Source organism: Triticum dicoccoides, chromosome 1A, assembly GCF_002162155.2.
Source record: "Triticum dicoccoides isolate Atlit2015 ecotype Zavitan chromosome 1A, WEW_v2.0, whole genome shotgun sequence".
In the NCBI taxonomy this organism is placed as follows: Eukaryota; Viridiplantae; Streptophyta; class Magnoliopsida; order Poales; family Poaceae; genus Triticum; species Triticum dicoccoides.
The window spans coordinates 591,453,263-591,473,712 of record NC_041380.1 but is presented as its reverse complement, the minus strand read 5'-3'; the positions used below and the strand labels follow the sequence as shown (position 1 = coordinate 591,473,712).

At 45.1% G+C, this 20,450-nt stretch overlaps 1 protein-coding gene across 1 annotated transcript; it reads right to left on the bottom strand.

Annotated features, from left to right (window-relative positions):
* Positions 1-9,785: 9,785 nt before the first annotated feature.
* LOC119356541 lies at positions 9,786-10,775 on the bottom strand. The gene is made up of 3 exons (XM_037623512.1): positions 10,533-10,775; positions 10,024-10,208; positions 9,786-9,900 (listed from the first exon to the last, which is right to left on the bottom strand). The coding sequence occupies exons 1-3, from the start codon at positions 10,683-10,685 to the stop codon at positions 9,786-9,788; spliced, it is 453 nt and encodes a 150-aa protein (XP_037479409.1). The 5' UTR covers positions 10,686-10,775.
* Positions 10,776-20,450: the final 9,675 nt, after the last annotated feature.

Here is a 20,450-nt window from a genome sequence, read left to right as displayed (position 1 = left end):
TTTGAGTTCTCCACAGTGATACGTGGAAGTTACAAGTTGAGAAGCTTATTACTCTTGGGTGCTTGGTACCCTTGAGCTTGTTCCTCTTGGGTGCTTGGGTGCCCTAGACGGTTGGTGGTGTTCGGAGCTCAATCATTGTGGTGTAAAGCTCTGGGCAAGCGTCGGGGTCTCCAATTAGGTTGTGGAGATCACCCCGAGCAATTTGACGGGTTCCGGTGACCACCCCCAAGGGTTGCCAAAGTGTACGGGTTCGGTGACCACCCCCAAGGGTTGCCATTTGTACGGGTTCGGTGAGCGCCCTTAAGGGTCCCTTAGTGGAATCACGACATCTTGTATTGTGCGAGGGCATGAGGAGATTACGGTGGCCCTAGTGGCTTCTTGGGGAGCATTGTGCCTCCACACCGCTCCAAAAGAAGATTAGCATCCACAAGGGTGTGAAGTTCGGGATACATCGCCGTCTCCGCGTGCCTCGGTTATCTCTTACCCGAGCCCTTTACTTATGCACTTTACTTTGTGATAGCCATATTATTTCTTATTATATATCTTGCTATCATTTAGTTATTTGTCTTGCTTAGCATAAGTTGTTGGTGCACATAGATGAGCCTAGTTGTTGTAGGTTTTGTGCTTGACAAATTAACCGCTAGGTTTATTCCGCATTTGTTCAAGCCTAACCGTAATTATTTTAAAGCGCCTATTCACCCCCCTCTAGGCGACATCCTCGATCTTTCAGATGGTCAATGATAACGACCTCAAGATTTTATCGTACATTTACTAAACAATTTCCTCTGTTCAAAATACACTCCAGAAATTATAGACAATTTAGTTAGCAATATTTTTGAGAAAACACATTAGATTCTGCGTTTCATTTCATTAAATAGGAAGAGAACAATAGTACAGGTACAACCTCCCTGAAGGAGGGACACATGCACACACAGACACCAACGTACTCACCAGACGAGCAGGTGGGGAGGTGCCACCAACTGCACACTAACAAAAGGTCTCGCCTTTTCCATCCACTACGAGGAAAAGGGCTACTAATGGCGCACCAGTTTTGCCTACTAATGGCGCATCACTGGTGCGCCATTAGTATCACGCCACTAGTATTTTTTACTAATGGCGCACCACTGGTGCGCCATTAGTATAGGCCACGATGTGCCATTAGTATAGGCCACTGGTGCGCCATTAGTATTTTTGAATTTTGAAGGCGGGAAAATAGTAGTTGCGCACTGTCTAACCCCCATCGTGCGCCATTGCTATTTTTGAATTTTGAATTTGGATCTGGATCGTGATTTTTTTGCCCATTTTTTGCTTGTTTTTTTGCTCGTTTTTTGGCACGATATTATTTCAAATTTTGTTCCTGTTTTTGGATCTTGTACGTTCTTTTGCCGGAGAGGAGTTCACCGGAGAGGAGGAGGAGGAGGTCACCGGAGAGGCGCTCGCCTACATCGCCGGAGAGAAGGAGGAGGAGTTCGCCGGAGAGGAGGAGGTCGCCGGAGAGGAGTTCACCGGAGCATCGGAGAGGAGGAAGGAGAAACCATGAGGGGATGGGAGGAAAGGAGGGAGGAGGAGCTCACCGGAGAGGAGGGAGGAGAAACCGTGAGGGGAGGGGAGGGGAGGAAAGGAGGGAGGAGGAGGTCGCCGGAGAGGAGGAGGAGGTCGCCGGAGAGGAGGAGGGTAGTATGGTGGAGGAGAGAAAGGAAGATGGAGTGGAGGAGAGGAGGAGATGGAGTGGAGGAGAGGTGGAGTGGAGGAGAAAAATGAAGAGGTAAGGAGGAGAGGACCACGCCCAGCCATATATACGGCATAGTAATGGCGCACCGCGGGCAGGTGCGCCATTAGTAACTTTTTTTATTTTTTTGATTTATTTTGAATTTTGAAGGCGGGAAGATACTAATGGCGCACCATGGGCAGGTGCGCCATTAGTAAAAATTTTTTTATTTTTTTTGACTTATTTTGAATTTTGAGGGCGGGAAGATAGTAATGGCGCACCATGGGTAGGTGCGTCATTAGTAAGTTTGAATTTTTTTTGATTTTTTTGCCTCTCCAGATCTTAAAAGTCTCGTATCTTTTTTTCTGTTAGGTTTTTGAGGATTTTGAACATGTTTAACGGAGTTTCCCTTGTTAAATTCGGATGTAACTTTTTGAGTAGATGATTTTTCATATAAAATACTTTTTCATCCGAGTTCGTACGCAAAAGTTATGCCCATTTTACAAATTCTCGAGAGATTTCGCAAATAAAGTCGAAATTCATATTTGTAAATTTTCACAACAACTAGACCACATATCACATGGGAAACTTATTTTCTTTTATTTTTTTATATTTCCATCATTTTTTTATTTTTTAAAACTGAAAAGACGGTCCACCGGAGGGGTGCATTCGGTGGAAGTGGTGGCCAACTAGTAATGGCGCACCATCCCCACGGTGTGCCATTAGTAGTTTTGAAAAAAATTATTTTTTTTTACTAATGGCGCACCGTGAATGTGATGCGCCATTAGTATTTGGACACTAATGGCGCACCAACACATGGTGCGCCATTAGTATATAGTAATGGCGCACCACATGTCTGATGCGTCATTAGTGTCAATTCCATCTATAGTTCTTTTCCTAGTAGTGATCCTCCAACCATGAATGGTGAGGTAGCTAGACTCAGAGCCTCAAGGCCATATCACAGCCATTGCCAGACGCCTCCGAAGAAGACCACGTCTCTCTGTCTGGGTTTACTACATTGGTGGTCAATACATTAGATCTACTCCCTCCGTCCGGGTTTATAGCACCCGTGAGATGTATCCTTGGTGAGGTTCAAGTGTGATTGGCAAATCTATGAAGTGCTAGGATGCTCCCGTTCATATTAGATTTACTCCCTCCATCGGGTCCATTTCTTTTCTAGATTTTGGGGATGTCCGCACCGTGAAACTATAAATTGCTTGGATTTTAATTGGAGCTGAAGAAATAATCTGAAGTTGATATATTTTCTCTAATAGTCATTGATGCTATCATGCATTTCAAATAGTATCATTGGATGGTTCATGTGAACACCACAGTTAATATTATTCCTGGTTCATGTGAACACCACAGTTAATATTATTCCTCTGTTTTTCTAAAACTTCCGGTCATTTACCCTGCTATCTCATAAACTTTATTGTCAATTGTAGTTCTTGGTATTCGTAAGCAACATGTTATATCCATCAGTGCACATCATTGTAGAAATGTGGTAGGCTTTTAGGGCATCTCCAACGGCAACCCGCAAATTACCTCCCGCATCCGTCTGTGGACTCACCGATGCGGGAGGTCGCCATCCAACCATAGTTGCATACATTTCAAACTCTTTTTTCAACAAACCAAATGAAATTCGTGCAAACATGAGCGGATTTCATATAAACATGACGGATTTCATACAAAGACGAAGGATTTTCATTACATTTCAAACAAAAACGACCGACCCTAAACCTATCCTACAGCGGCGGCACCCGGCGTGCAAGCCCGTGTCGTCCTTCATCCGTCATCTCCATGAGCACCGGCAATAAGACCCGTAAAGTGAAGGTGCGGTATCTGGCGAGAAAGAGTAGAGTATGGGAGACGGATAGGCCCACATGGGACATAAGGTCCTGCTGCCACCCGTGGCCTACTCATCCCCGGAGGAGTCCGTGACCCGTCCATCGCCGGTGGACGTGAGGTACACGATGGAAATGGTGGCGCTGGCGTTGTCGTTGTCCCACCGGGTAGCCTGATAGTTCGTCAGCGGCGCGTAGGAGGTGCAGCTGGTGTTGTTCTCATCCGCGGTCTCCTGCAGCTACGGCTCCGCAACTACTTCCTGCCGAGCAGCGGCTTGAGCGTGGATGTCATCGTAGATGGCACCCTGCTCCGCGGCGAAGCTAGCCGTAGATATTGCCCTCCGCCGGCCTGTGCTGCTCCAGGAGGAAGAAGTTGTACCGCTATTCCTCTTGCGCCTTCCAGAACACCGACAAAGGAGCCGACGTAGGTTGCACCTCCACCATGATCGCTTGGGCCTGCTCCATGGCGAAGCCGGCATGCACAGGAGGCACAAGAGCTGGGATGATGTCATCAGAGCCCGTCTCCATCTTGATGTCATTCTCATCGTCGGGGACCTCGGGCGAGCTGGCTGGCAAGCCAGCCTCCATCCGCCTGGCACGGCGGCTCTGCCAGGCAGTGGCAAGGGCGGCCACGGTGTGCTTCATCTCCGTGGAAAGGGAAGCCACAATGTGCTTCATCTCCAAGGAAAGGCTCTCCCATAGAGATTTGCCGCCTGCAGTCACGGCGGATGCAGTACAAGGGAGGAGGATGGGGAGCGGCTTGTGTTGTGGTGTGGAGTTAGCCGAGTGTGGCTGTCTTTAAATAGTGAATTCCAGTGAGGCAAGGCGTCCGGGTGCGTCAATGCGCGGCACCGGAGTGGGTTTCTCGGCCGACGAGCCTGCTTAACGGCGGCATATGAACGGACAGGGCATTGAATGGCATGATAGATATCTGTCCCGTCCGGTCCCGTCCAGTCACACATCTCTGGCACTGAACAGGCGCGGACACCAGAGACGCGTCGCGGACGGCGCCCTTGGTCGGCGCGCCACTTCAATGACGGAAGCAGTGAGAGGTCGCGACCGCCCTGAGTTGTCTTCAATGTGGAGCGGCACGCTCTACAGCGGCTTGCATGCGGGCAGTTGGCGCTGGGCGGGAACGTGCGTGGGCGAGGGAAGAGGAGTTTGGGTATGCCATGGTGGTCAGAAGGAGGCTTGGGAGAGATCCGAACTCCCGCTAAGTCCCCTATGTTTGTCTCCGATTTGCGGGAGGAAGTATGTCTAGACCGTGTTGCGGACCGATACATGGCCGCGTTGGATGGCTTCCGCGGTCCGGGCGGATGCGTGAAGTTTGTGGGTCCGCATTGGAGATGTCTTAACTGTACAAACTACAAAGTGATCAATGTGTTAAATGCTAACATCCATCTTTTCCCTATGCAAAAGCAATTGAAATGGTCTCGGTGGCACTTCTTGCAGCAACATCATTTGTTGCCTTCATGCTGGCACTTCTTGCTGATGTGCTGCAGCTGCATTTGTTGTCATCTTGACTTCTAGGAATCTGCTCTCCGGATGGTAGTCCGTGAGTTTACGCAAGGGAGACGCTACCAAGGAAGCAGAACATGGAGAAGCTCTGACAAATTTGAGAGTGGTGGGCCCCGATGGCAGCTGCTCATGTATAGATAATTTTTCAAGAGGGCGTCATTTTTTTTTTCAAAACTGAACATGTCATGATCTACTTGGTAGGTGGTACCTTAGTTCTTAGAAATATATTTGGAGATTATGGATGAGGACGGGCTTGTGTATGACCTTTCATTTTTGGGTTGTGTTTATTAGAATAGAGTTGTTCCCACCGTCCAGTATGTAGATTTTTGTTATCTGTGTTAGAATAAGGATGCACGAGCACCCCTCCTCCAGCTAGGGTTCCCCCGCCACCGCCGGCCGCCCAACGCCCGTCCCACCGCCTCCGCCGTCTCCTCGGGAGGCGGTTAGGTCGGCACGCGCCCCCTTTTCCCTCGTCCACCCTCCTTCCTTCCTCCCTGCCGCCACCGGCGGTCGCCCCTGGATCTGGCTGGGTGGTGTTAGCGGCGGCGGGTCCTCCCGTTCCCCCCCGCGCGCTCCTCCTTCCCGGGGCGTGGCGGTGGTGCTCGGCCGGTGGCGGTCCGGCGTCTTGGTGGCGGCGCACGCAGTGGTGGTGCCCCCACTTGGCGGCGGGGCAGTCCGGTAGTGCTGGGCGGTCGGCCGCGCGCCCCCGACCCAGATCTGGGCCCGTAGGGCCCCATCTGGGTCCTCGCGGGCCGGCTCCGGTGCGACCTCGACGCCCTCTATGCGGGGAGGAAAGGGAGCAGCTTGGAAGTGCGAAGGCGGGAGCTGTCCGGGCCTTCGAGCGCTCGGCCGGGCCTGGTAGACTCCTGCCATTGTTTCTGGTTGACTACCATCATGGACGGTGGAGGTGGAGCCCTCCCGCGTGCCGACGGTGTTGCTGCCCTAGTCTCGGCTCCTCTTCTTCGTTGTGCAGGCCATACTTCGTGGTGCCGTGGTGAGACAGCGTGGGTATCTTCGTGACTGTGTTGGCGCAGGGTGGTGGTCGGTTTGGTGGCGAGCTCCGGAGTGCCTGAGGTGATGGTTGGGATCGGAAGAAATCCACGTTGGCTTGGCCGACACCGACGCGGTGGCACCTGAGGGTGCGCCGTTTTTGTCGATCCTCCGTTATCGGCATTTGTTTCTTTTGTATTTTCTCTTTCATTTTTTTTCGGTGTGACTGTGCTGCTTCCGTCTCAGCACCTGTACATGTCGTTGGTTGTCTCAGATGGTTGCTTTGTAATGCAAAGCGGGGAAAACCATTTTTCATCAATAAGGATGCACTTGGATTAGTTTGCGATTTTTATGTGTAACCAGACATAATCTTTTTATTCAAATTGTTGGAATCATGTGCTTGTATTACGAGCTGTGTAACCTTACCATTTGCGCTTATTTATTTTGGTGCTACCTATCTATTCAGTTGGATTGAATGCTCCGCCAAAGTAAACATAACAAACAATTAATTGAAGGAAGTGTAGCCCGGCATCGATTTCACGTGTCAGGTTGCCCGACCCAATAAGTGGTAGTTTTTGAATGATTCACGTTAGCCAGGAGTTAGAGAACTGAAGGATTGCTATTGGAAGCATCTTCTGTGATGAAAGCCGAGGGAAAGGCCACCAAGAGATTCGGGTGGGTCGGCCTTCTAAATTACCTAGCTGCTTACGGTATTCCGCCTTGCCTTATCAAATGTAGCAAGAGTGTTCCTAAATTCAGTTTCTCTACATTTCAGTTCATATTTTCTTCTTCTTCTTAAACTTGAATTCAGAAGTGCTGCAATCCCATCAGTCTTGTATCTAGCGTGGACTTGTTGGGGCCTCAACTTAATATATGCACTTGGCTTGATCTGAGTTGGTATGCGTGGCGTACTGCTAGCTCCATGGGGAGAAATGTGTGGGTGTTTGTAAAATTGCACTTGTGATCACCCGGCGGTTTTGTTGTTGACAGACTTGATTAGACTGATAACACAACCGTCAGCGCGTTTGCTTTATGTTCACTGCGTAGTTTGGTCTGCGCTGTTTCAGGCATGTGCTGCTTAGTGAAGTGACAGTGCATGCCCTGGAGCTCCTATGTTGCTAGATGCAAGATCCTCTGGAACACGCATTCAAGGCATGTTTGGTTGGAATCCTGGACACTTGGTGCCTCGCCTGAAGCCTGCCTGAGAAGTAACTGGTAGATGTTTGCTTGCTATCCTGGACAAGGTGTAAAGTAGCCTGGCCTGAACTTTCATTAGCCTGGTTTGACACCCGGCAGCTTCATTAGCCTGGACCAGGCGTCCTTTTCCCCACGCCTGGCCGGAGCAACCGCAGCCTGGGACTGCTAATTCCTCAAATTAGCATATGATGTGACGTTTTCTATTCAGCTCTAGTACACCTTTTTGTCTTTCATGTGCTCTTCTCACACCCAGGCTTGAGGCCTCCAACCAAACACTCCACCGTCAGGTATGCCTCACCAGGCAGAAAAACTGCTGCTCTTCAAGCCACTACCAGGCACTACTTTTTCCCAGGCATGCAACCCAGGTCACGAACCAAACTGCCCCTCAGTGCATGAAGCACTGAGCTGCAGCCTCATGGGCTCTGGCTTGGCATGCGCGTGCTAAGGGAGTTTGCTCCATTGCAAATGTATCCCCGCAGCATGGATTAACCATTGTTCTGTATGGTTTCTGTCCACCTCAAAAAAATGTTAAGTACTGAATTTGTGTGCTATAAGCTGTCTTCAGGGAAAAAAGGACCGAGTTTCTGCGAGCATGTTTGACCTAACTGAATGTTAGACCAAGCTTTTTCTTTGAACACAATGTTAGACCAATCTTGGTTCGCGGCTGTACACAGTTTTTTTTAGAAAGGCCATCATGATTAGCTTTACTAATAAATAAATAAAAGCATTACATCGTCCACGAGCCTAGCGACCAGACAATCCGGAGGTTCGCCACTCGAACTAAGCAAAATTTTATTACAAAAACTATAATTGGTTAGCACATGCGCTGCCTGATTCGCAGAATGATAACAATGTCCATAGGTGACCTTCCCAACTAAAGTAGCTACGTCGACGCACTCCGTAAACAGTTGGAAACCCTGGGATAGCTCGCCTCCGTCGTGCGCATTCCACACCGGCTGGTCAACTAAGCAGTGCGCCGAACACATCGGGGTCGTTAATGTTAGGGCGTAGTAAATCCATAGAAGTAAGAAAACGGGGTAAAATGCACCGGCCAGCACGACGCAAAGCTGTTGCAACCTAGCGGTGGTACTGTGCCCGCGTGTAAACATGAATGCCAAAAGTGCAATGAGCGTGGCCCTGCCGCTAGGCTTGTTATCTCAACTAGCGCTTGTTAAAAAACGGTGTACCCTATAACCGTCTTCATTAGCAAGCTCAAGTATCTCGGCTGGCTGGATTTTCTAGCGTGTCAAAAGTCAAACTGACAAATTTTATTAACAGAACATCCATAAAAAAAATTCACACAGCCGTCTAGACGTTGCAAGTTTTATTCATGCAGCGGCAGAGTTCCTCGGAAGTGGCCTCGCCGACCGTCGGCAAAGAATTGTCTGGCATGGAGCTTCCCTGGACCTGCCTGGGTCTGTTTGGTGTGTCCAGGGACAGTAGATACTAGCCTGGCATGCAGAAGCCTGAAAAGTGATTAGGGCACCTGGCAATATTATATTATATCTTTTGCATCAAGTTTTTTTTTAGCATCATTACAGACACAAGCGTTCATATACACGCGCATAGGCTATTGCACTGCAAGGCTGTAGCAGGGCCAGGGTGAAACAAAAAGCGCACGCACGCTAGGCCCGCCTGACCAGGTAAATTTCCAACAACTGAGGCATGGGTTTTTTCCAGGCATCTTGTCCAGGCCTTCAACCAAACTGACCCTAAGCCTCGCCGTCGCCAGCTCGGCGGTGGAGGTGCCGCACCTTGTTCCTTGGGTGTTCCTTTGGGGGAGAAGAACAGAGAGACATGGCGGTCAATTGGTTGGGTGGAGGTAGACGACAACAGGGGCTGGTGGATGTGAGCGTGAAGTAAATTCGCACAAGTGACCGGAACGAGGGAAAGTGAAGCACAGAGCGCGGCGCATTGCTGTACGACTAGAGCGGGCGTCTCTCCTGAAACTTAAGACGTTAATGCAGACCGAACACTTATGCATGAACATGACGCCGTGGCATGATTAATCAAGGTCAAAACTGCTTGATCTATCTGATTCAACATAAGCACGTGCATGTACCTAAACCGCTCCGATTTCCTGGCGTGTAAAAATGACGAAACGCCTGTTTAGGATTAGTGTTTATCAGTTTACACATCGATGTGCATTTGCTGGTGAAATCAGACATCCGAATTAACATGATCAAAAATAATCTTGCTTGCTTAGTCACGAGCAAATGGTGAACACCAATGGATGTTCGCTGGACGCAAATGTTCCACGTACACACTTTGCCTGCTAGTGTTCTCCGCTGCCAACAATCGTCCACACCATGCATGCATGCACAGGTATAGGTACGTAAAGTCTCCACACCCATGGACCAGGAGTTCTACAGCGACCGATGTTGTGCGTACATGTCAGATGCGTGCAGTAAGATGCCCAGGTGCTTTGCATGTGTGTGCCTGCCTGTAGCGCGGCCTCCATTACTAGCATTTTTCGCACACTAACAACCTTTTATTGGACCTGTGCCGTTCATAACCATGGCCCTCAATCATTTTGTTTCACTTTGCTTGCGCGCCTCCCCTCTTTTCTTCTGGATCCATTGCTTTTCATCTGGATCCAATTCAACGATCTTACCAGCGGCCATGCTCATGAGCACATACAAGCTGAAGGTCAAAGTCGCAAATCGCATGCAACGATCAAGTGGATTTAGCACTACAGGTTGGGTTCAGATGAGATAACTTGTTAACCCCACAAAAATCTTGTAAATAGAAGATGATTATACATACCATGTGCTGTCCCCGGGTCTAGGATCCACTTGCACGGCGAGCTCCTCGCGCAGCTGACTGATATGTTTGCCTGCCCTGCCAGGGATATCGTAGGTCCTTTCCGCGTGCGAAACCTTATCGTACAGCTCCTCTCTCATGTTATGGATCTCTCTCAGGAGTTTCTCCCGATCTTCACAATCACAGCCCTGCTTTGCAGATTGCAGTAGAGCATAAGATTTGCTACATAAATGATCATGCAACGGAAAAATAGTAGTACTAGCCGGTCCATGGATCAAAGCGTTTAGATACAGGGTTTTGTTATTCGGTCCTCGGATTGATTATGCATCTTGCCAGGTCGAGAACAATTGTTATATTTTTCTTTTTCTTGAGGAAACGCAAGAACTGGATTCAGTTTTGGAGTTGGATTATCGAACGAGCTATTAGCACAGCATATGCTAGTCCAGGTTACAGAAACAATCGCACAAAACTGAAAAAGATATGAAATTGGTCAGCCGGCGGGGGTAAAGTACCTTGGCCGCCGCAGCAGCGGAGGATGTGGTGGACCTAACCCGGTGGACCTGGGACAGCCTCGGGAAGAGCCGGCGTTGCGCCTTGTCCACAGCCACCGCCGGCGTCTGGCCACCGCCGACGAGCCTCCTCGCCGCGACTCGAAGCGCCGCCATCGGTAGTCGCCTGCGTAATAGCACGGAATTTGGGGCGCGCACCTGTTCTTCTTCGCTGATATAGGTTAGGGTTCCTCCGTCGCTCGCCAACTCCGATCCGTCCGATGGGGGAGCCAAAATGCCGTTCTTTCTTTCTTCTTCTGGTTTCTTCTCTGGCCTTCTTTTATCCATCGTCATCCAACGAATGAATGTGGCCCGCCGCCCCGCTAGCAAGGCCCAGCCCACAGGCAGAACGCCACTCCCCTTAAGCCCAGTTGGTTTTTCTCTCCTTTTCTTTTTTCTTAATTTCGTGATTAAAGTCTGTGAACATTTTATAAAAATTGTGAAATTTTTTTATTCCATGTTTTTCAATTATTTTGAACGTATTTTTATAATAAAAATCCCACAATATTTTTAATTCATGAACTTTTTCAAATTTCTCAAAAACAGGTAAACATATTTTCCCAAGTTATGATATGCCAGTTTTCAAATGAGATCTATGTAGGTATCGGTATGATGCAGGATCCAAATGGTCGATCTAGATTCATTATCGGTGCAGCCTTGACGTGTTGCGGTTTCTTGTTTGTCGATCAGAGATGGTGCGGCCTTGGCACGCGGAGCGAGCCCGCACTATTTGCAAGTCGTATGCATATGCCGTTTTGAACACTATGCACATGCCTTTTACAAAAAAACACTTTTACTTATACTTCCAAATATTATACATAAATATATTACAAAAAACATTTTACACAATTTTTTGGAAAAAATTCGTTAACCAAGCATTTGAAAAAAAATATTTTACTCAGAAAATATTGACCATATCTTCAAAAAATGTCAATTAAGAATTTGAAAAATGTTAAACATGTATAGAAAAACTGTTGACCATGTATTCAAAAAACTATAAAGTGTTATTTGAAAAATGTTAATCAAGAATTTGAAAAAATGTTAAGTGTGTATAGAAAAAATATTGACCCTGTATTAAAAATGTTAAGCTTGTATTTGAAAATTTTCAATCAAGAATATGAAAAACAACGTTTTTACAGAAAAAAAAAGTTGATCTGCATTCAAAAAAATGTTAATCTGGTATTTGAAAAATGTTAATCAGGCATTTAAAAATGTTAAATGTGCATATTAATTTTTTAATCTTGTATTTGAAAATTATTAATCGTGTATTAGAAGAACACATTAGATATATACGAAAAATGTGTTTATAAAAACAATGAAAACCCAAGAGAAAATAAAAGAAAACCAATGAAAAATGACAAAACATAAAAACAAAACCAAAGAAAATGAATAAAAACAAAAGAAATAGAAATGGTTGTGAAAAACAAAAAAGAAACAAAGAAAACCAAGAAAAAAATAGTAAGAATCGAGAAAGAAATGAAGAAAACCTGATAAAAAAACAATGGAAGACCGGCTCTTTTTTCTTCAACTAGCTAGGTCGTGACATACTAACTTAACGTGAACCGGACGATGGCGCGGTAGCTAGCGGCAGTGCGCTACAACTGAACGATCCTGGGTTTGATTCCCACGCGGCACCCTTTTCTCTACTTTATTTGTTTTCGGTATAAGCTAATGGGTCGGCCCATTACTTTACAAGCTTCAGGCGAGTCATACATCGGGCTCGCTATAAGCGAGATATAGCCTTTGCGGGCCTGAGGTCTCCTCTCATGCGGAGCCGGCTGGATGTTTCTGGGCTGCTCAAGTCAGATGATGGGCCGGTTAGGTGTTTATGGAAGTAAAAAACTTCTGGGTGTGCCATGGCCCGGCCAGCCTACCATTGGCTAGGCCACTGCTCATATCACCCTTATGGGAAATGATTAGAATCATCCAGCCGATCTGAAGGAAATATGCCCTAGAGGCAATAATAAAGTTATTATTTATTTCCTTATTTCATGATAAATGTTTATTATTCATGCTAGAATTGTATTAACCGGAAACATAATACATGTGTGAATACATAGACAAACAGAGTGTCACTAGTATGCCTCTACTTGACTAGCTCGTTAATCAAAGATGGTTATGTTTCCAAGCCATAGACATGAGTTGTCATTTGATTAATGGGATCACATCATTAGGAGAATGATGTGATTGACTTGACCCATTCTGTTAGCTTAGCACTCGATCGTTTAGTATGTTGCTACTGCTTTCTTCATGACTTATACATGTTCCTATGACTATGAGATTATGCAACTCCCGTTTACCGGAGGAACACTTTGTGTGCTACCAAACGTCACAACGTAACTGGGTGATTATAAAGGAGCTCTACAGGTGTCTCCGAAGGTACATGTTGGGTTGGCGTATTTCGAGATTAGGATTTGTCACCCCGATTGTCGATTGTCAGAGAGGTATCTCTGGGCCCACTCGGTAATACAAATCACTTAAGCCTTGCAAACAATGCAACTAATGAGTTAGTTGCGAGATGATGTATTACAGAACGAGTAAAGAGACTTGCCGGTAACGAGATTGAACTAGGTATTGAGATACCGACGATCGAATCTCGGGCAAGTAACATACCGATGACAAAGGGAACAACGTATGTTGTTATGCGGTCTGACCGATAAAGATCTTCGTAGAATATGTGGGAGCCAATATGAGCATCCAGGTTCCGCTATTGGTTATTGATCGGAGACGTGTCTCGGTCATGTCTACATTGTTCTCGAACCCGTAGGGTCCGCACGCTTAAGGTTTCGATGACAGTTATATTATGAGTTTATGAGTTTTGATGTACCGAAGGAGTTCAGAGTCCCAGATGAGATCGGGGACATGACGAGGAGTCTCAAAATGGTCGAGACGTAAAGATCGATATATTGGACGACTATATTCGGACATCGGAAAGGTTCCGAGTGATTCAGGTATTTTTCGGAGTACCGGAGAGTTACAGGAATACGGGGGAAGAAGTATATGGGCCTTATTGGGCTTTAGGGGAGAGGGAGAGGCAGGCCGCGCGCCCCCCCATTGACTAGTCCGAATTGGACTAGGGGGAGGGGCGGCGCCCCCTCCTTCCTTCTCTCCCCTCTTCCCCTTCCTTGTCTCCTACTCGTACTACTTGGAAGGACTCCTAGTTGTACTAGGAAAGGAGGAATCCTACTCCCGGTGGGAGTAGGACTCCCCTAGGGCGCGCCATAGAGAGGGCCGACCCTCCCCTCCTCCACTCCTTTATATACGGGGGCAGGGGGCACCTCATGGACACACAAGTTGATCTTCGTGATCGTTCCTTAGCCGTGTGCGGTGCCCCCCCACCATATTCCACCTCGGTCATATCGTAGCGGTGCTTAGGCGAAGCCCTGCGATGGTAGAACATCAAGATCGTCACCACGCCGTCGTGCTGACGGAACTCATCCCCGACACTTTGCTGGATCGGAGTCCGGGGATCGTCATCGAGCTGAACGTGTGCTAGAACTCGGAGGTGCCGTAGTTTCGGTGCTTGATCGGTCGGGCCGTGAAGACGTACAACTACATCAACCGCGTTGTTATAACGCTTCCGCTGTCGGTCTACGAGGGTACATAGACAACCCTCTCCCCTCTCATTGCTATGCATCACCATGATCTTGCGTGTGCGTAGGAAATTTTTGAAATTACTACGTTCCCCAACATATGGAACACGAAATACCAAAAAAAATAGGTTTACTTGCTACTCATGGAGATGGGGAACCTCCTAAAACCCTCGATGCTCATTATGTGAAAAATATTATGCACTACTTTAATAATCCTGAGAAAACCCCATTCAATTATATAATGGGGGACACGTTGGATCAACATGAATACTTTAGGGATTATCGCTTGACTCAAAAAGAGAAACTATTATGGGATCAAATTTATATGTTGCGTTGGTATGCTCGGGATCTATGCTTGAGACATGATTATACTTGTTGCTCTAGGATGAAGGCTCAACACCTTCCCTTTTCATGCAAATTTAATGATAATGAAACCTTAGCTTCTTATGCTAATGGTATATGTGATTACTATGATGTGGAACGAATAGAAGAATTTGTTGCTTTTAAGGGTGCTTGTGAAATTCAATCTTTGTTTAAAGAGTTTGAAGATTTTGATGATTCAGTTTCTAGACCTGAAAATTTAGCTATCCTTAAATATTTCTATGAGAACTATAAATACAATTATGATATTGATGAATTTATTCAGAAAGTCTCCGCTGTCCGAGAAGGGACTAATATTTTGCAGGAGTCTATGGAAGAAGAAATTGATAAAAGTGTGAGATCATTGGATGAAAAAGATGAGGAGGAGAGCGAAGAACAAAATGAGGAAGAGAGGATTGATCACCCGTTCTCACCATCTAATGAGAGTAACTCTTTATGCCATACATTGTTTAATTTCCCTTCGAATTTACTGAAGGATGAATGCTATGATGATTGTTATGATCCCGTTGGTTCTTTTGAAATATCCCTTTTTGATGATGCTTGCTATGCTTGTGGCCAAGATGCCAATATGAATTATGCTTATGGAGATGAACTTGCTATAGTTCCTTATGTTAGACCTGAAATTGTTGCTATTGCACCCACGCATGATAGTCCTATTATCCTTTTGAATTCTCCCGACTACACTATATCGGAGAAGTTTGCCCTTATTAAGGATTATACTGATGGGTTGCGTTTTACTACTACACATGATGATTTTGATAGATATAATATGCATGTGCTTGCTGCTCCTACTTGCAATTATTATGAGAAAGGAACTATATCTCCACCTCTCTATGTTTCCCACACAAAAAAATTGCAAGAAACTGCTTATGCTATGTATTGGCCTTTACTTGATGTGCATGAATTGTTCTTGTATGACATGCCGATGCATAGGAAGAGAGTTAGACTTCGTCGTTTCTTGATATATGTTGCTTTGTGCTCACTACTAAATGCCAAATCATTGTTAATTAAAATTGGCTTTGATATACATTGGGATCCGGGTGGATTCGTTACTTGAGCACTTTATGCCTAGATTAATGGCTTTAAAAAAAGTGCTGCCAGGGAGACAACCCGGAAGTTTTAGAGAGTCATTTATTTCTGTTGAGTGCTTTTATAGAGTTTAATAACAAAAAAATAAAGAGGGGAACCCAAAAATTTTCAAAAAGAAAAGCGAAAGTGAGAAAGACAAGCATTGTTTAAATGGGAGCTAGCCTCGAACTTTGTTCATGCTCATGGAAACTTTGTGACCCTTGATTACAGAAACTTTTCAACAAAAATAATTACCCCCTTTTACAATTCCATTGTATCATAAAAATAATGTGCCAAGATTTGCGTTTAGGATGTTTACATTGCTTGTTGGTTTGTGCGGTGCAAAACAGAAACTTGGGCTGTAGTGCGCGATTTTCCATCTTTTACTGGAACGTCAAACGGTTCTGAAACTTCTTGCACTGTCTTTCTATACAATTTTTTTTATTTTTTCTAATTTTTTCAGAACTTTTGGAGTACCAGAAGTATGGTGAATGTTCATATTAGTACAGACTGTCCTGTTTAAGACATATTTTGTTTTTTGATGCATTATTTGCTTGTTTTGATGAAACTATCGATTTCTATCAATGGATTAAGCCATGGAAAAGTTATATTACAGTAGCTACAGTGCAAAAACAAAATATGAATTGGTTTGCAACAGTACTTAGAGTAGTGATTTGCTTTATTATACTAACTGATCTTACCGAGCTTTCTGTTGAGTTTTGTGTGGATGAAGTGATGAAAGATCGAGGTGGTCTCGATATGAGGAGAAGCAAGAGAGGCAAGAGCTCAAGCTTGGGGATTCCCAAGGCACCCCAAGTAAATATTCAAGGAGACTCAAGCGTCTAAGCTTGGGGATGCCCTGGAAGGCATCCCATCTTTCTTCAACAAGTATTGGTATGTTTTCGGTTCGTTTCGTTCATGTGATATGTGCAAGTCTTGGAGTGTCTTTTGCATTTAGTTTTCACTTTTCTTTGATGCACCATGCTAGTATGAGATAGTCCATGGTTGATTTATAGAATGCTCTTTGCACTTCACTTGTATCTTTTGAGTATGGCTTTATAGAATGCTTCATGTGCTTCACTTATATCATTTGAAGTATGGATTGCATGTTTCTCTACACATAGAAAACCGCCATTTGTAGAATGCTCTTTTGCTTCACTTATATTTGTTAGAGCGTCGGCATATCTTTTGTAGAAAGAATTAAACTCTCTTGCTTCACTTATATCTATTTAGAGAGTTGACAGGAATTGGTCATTCACATGGTTAGTCATAAAATCCTACATAAAACTTGTAGATCACTGAATATGATATGTTTGATTCCTTGCAATAGTTTTGCGATATAAAGATGGTGATATTAGAGTCATGCTAGTGGGTAGTTGTGGATTGTAAAAATACTTGTGTTGAAGTTTGTGATTCTCGTAGCATGCATGTATGGTGAACCGTTATGTAACAAAGTTGGAGCATGAAGTATTTATTGATTGTCTTCCTTATGAGTGGCGATCGGAGACGAGCGATGGTATTTTCCTACCAATCTGTCCCCCTAGGAGCATGCGCATAGTACTTTGTTTCAATGACTAATAGATTTTTGCAATAAGTATGTGAGTTCTTTATGACTAATGTTGAGTCCATGGATTATACGCACTCTCACCCTTCCATCATTGCTAGCCTCTTCGGTACCGTGCATTGCCCTTTCTCACCTCGAGAGTTGGTGCAAACTTCGCCTCTTCGGTTGAGTCCATGGATTATACGCACTCTCACCCTTCCATCATTGCTAGCCTCTTCGGTACCGTGCATTGCCCTTTCTCACCTCGAGAGTTGGTGCAAACTTCGCCGGTGCATCCAAACCCCGTGATACGATACACTCTATCACACATAAGCCTCCTTATATCTTCCTCAAAACAGCCACCATACCTACCTATCATGGCATTTACATAGCCATTCCGAGATATATTGCCATGCAACTTCCATCATCATCATATACATGACTTGAGCTTTCATTGTCATATTGCTTTGTATGATCGTAAGATAGCTAGCATGGTGTTTTCATGGCTTGTCCGTTTTTTAATGTCATTGCTACGCTAGATCATTGTACATTCCGGTACACCGCCGGAGGCATTCATATAGAGTCATACTTTGTTCTAGACATCGAGTTGTAATATTGAGTTGTAAGTAAATAAAAGTGTGATGATCATCATTATTAGAGCATTGCCCCACTGAGGAAAGGATGATGGAGACTATGATTCACCCACAAGTCGGGATGAGACTCCGGACTTTAAAAAAATAAAAGAGGCCAAAGAAGCCCAAATAAAAAAAAGGCCAAAGAAGCCCACCAAAAAAACACAAAAAAACACACAAAAAATGAGAGAAGAAGAGAGAAGGGGCAATGCTACTATCTTTTTACCACACTTATGCTTCAAATTAGCACCATGTTCTTCATAGAGTCTCTTGAGTTATCACTTTCATATACTAGTGGGAATTTCCATTATAGAACTTGGCTTGTATATTCCGGTGATGGGCTTCCTCAAATGCCCAAGGTCTTCATGAGCAAGCAAGTTGGATGCACACCCACTTAGTTTCCAGTTTGAGCTTTCATACACTTATAGCTCTTAGTGCATCTGTTGCATGGCAATCCCTACTCCTCGCATTGACATCAATTGATTGGCATCTCCATAGCCCGTTGATTAGCCGCATCGATGTGATACTTTCTCCCTTTTTTGTCTTCTCCACACAACCTCCATCATCATATTCTATTCCACCTATAGTGCTATATCCATGGCTCACGCTCATGTATTGCGTGAAAGTTGAAAAGGTTTGAGAACATCAAAAGTATGAAACAATTGCTTGGCTTGTCATCGGGGTTGTGCATGATTTGAATATTTTGTGTGATGAAGATGGAGCATATTCAGACTATATCATTTTGTAGGGATAACTTTCTTTGGCCATATTAATTTGAAAAGACGTGATTGCTTTATTAGTATGCTTGAAGTATTATTCTCATAATGTCAAATGATAGACTATTGCTTTGAATCACTCGTGTCTTAATATTCATGCCATGATTAGATTACATGATCAAGATTATGCTAGGTAGCATTCCACATCAAAAAATTATCTTTTTTATCATTTACCTACTCGAGGACGAGCAGGAATTAAGCTTGGGGATGCTGATATGTCCCCGTTGTATCTATAATTTTTGATTGTTCCATGCCAATATTCTACAACTTTTACATACTTTTGGCAACTTTTTATACTATTTTTGGGGCTAACATATTGATCCAGTGCCCAGTGCCAGTTCCTGTTTGTTGCATGTTTTTTGTTTCGCAGAAAATCCATATCAAACAGAGAACAAACGGGATAAAAACTTACGGAGATTTTGTTTGGAATATATGTGATTTTTGGGAAGAAGAATCAACACGAGACGATGCCCGAGGGGGGCACGAGGTAGGGGGCGTGCCCCAGGGGGTGGGCGCGCCCCTGACCCTCGTGGCCACCCCGTAAGGCGGTTGGTGCCCTTCTTTCGCCGCAAGAAAGCCAATATCCGGATAAAAATCGTGTCCAAATTTCAACCCAATCGGAGTTACGGATCTCCGCGAATATAAGAAACGGTGAAAGGCCAGAATGTAGGAGTGCAGAAACAGAAGGAAACAGAGAGAGAGGTCCAATATCGGACGGGCTCTCGCCCCTCCGCCGCCATGGAAGCCAAGGACCAGAGGGGAAACCCTTCTCCCATCTAGGGGGAGGCCAAGGAATAAGAAGAAGAAGGGGGGCTCTCCCTCCCTCTCTCCCGGTGGCACCGGAACGCCGCCGGGGCCATCATCGTCACCGCAATCTACACCAACATCTCCGTCATCTTCACCAACATATTCATCACCTTTCCCCATCTATCTACAGAGGTCCACTCTCTCGCAACCCGCTTTACCCTCTACTTGAACATGGTGCTTTATGCTTCATATTATTATCCAATGATGTGTTGCCATCCTATGATGTCTGAGTAGATTTTCATTGTCCTATCGGTAATTGGTGAATTGCTATGATTGGTTTAATTTGCTTGTGGTTATGTTGCTGTCCTTCGGTGCCCATCATATGAGCGTGTGCACGGATCACACCATAGGGTTAGTTGTATGTTGATAGGACTATGTATTGGAGGGCAAGAGTGACATAAGCTTCAACCTAGCATAGAAATTGATGCATACGGGATTGAAGGTGGACCAATATATCTTAATGCTATGGTTGGGTTTTACCTTAATGAACGTTAGTAGTTGCGGATGCTTGCTAATAGTTCCAATCATAAGTGCATAGAATTCCAAGTCAGGGATGACATGCTAGCAGTGGCCTCTCCCACATAAAACTTGCTATCGGTCTAGTAAAGTAGTCAATTGCTTAGGGACAATTTCGCAACTCCTACCACCACTTTTCCACACTCGCTATACTAACTTTATTGCTTCTTTATCTAAACAGCCCCTAGAATTTATTTACGTGCTCTTTATATTCTTGCAAACCTATCCCGTTACTCCTACAAAGTACTTCTAGTTTTATACTTGTTATAGGTAAAGCGAACGTCAAGCGTGCGTAGAGTTGTATCGGTGGTCGATAAAACTTGAGGGAATATTTGTTCTACCTTTAGCTCCTCGTTGGGTTCGACACTCTTACTTATCGAAAGGGGCTACAATTGATCCCCTATACTTGTGGGTTATCAGTGAGCATGTGCTCAAAATGTCTGAGTACTACAATCGCTTGAATCAAGTGGGAGTTAATCTTCCAGATAGGATAGTGATTGACAGAGTTCTCTAGTCACTATCACCAAGTTACTAGAACTTCGTGATGAACTATAATATGCAAGGGA

What these genes read in the sequence shown, in the direction of transcription:
- LOC119356541 (XM_037623512.1), bottom strand. Translation starts at nt 10,685, where the DNA reads ATGGCGGCGCTTCGAGTCGCGGCGAGGAGGCTCGTCGGCGGTGGCCAG. An exon ending in CCGCTGCTGCGGCGGCCAAG is followed by an intron (nt 10,209 to 10,532) that starts GTACTTTACCCC and finishes TCTGCAAAGCAG; the next exon opens with GGCTGTGATTGTGAAGATCG. An exon ending in AGACCCGGGGACAGCACATG is followed by an intron (nt 9,901 to 10,023) that starts GTATGTATAATC and finishes TTTGACCTTCAG; the next exon opens with CTTGTATGTGCTCATGAGCA.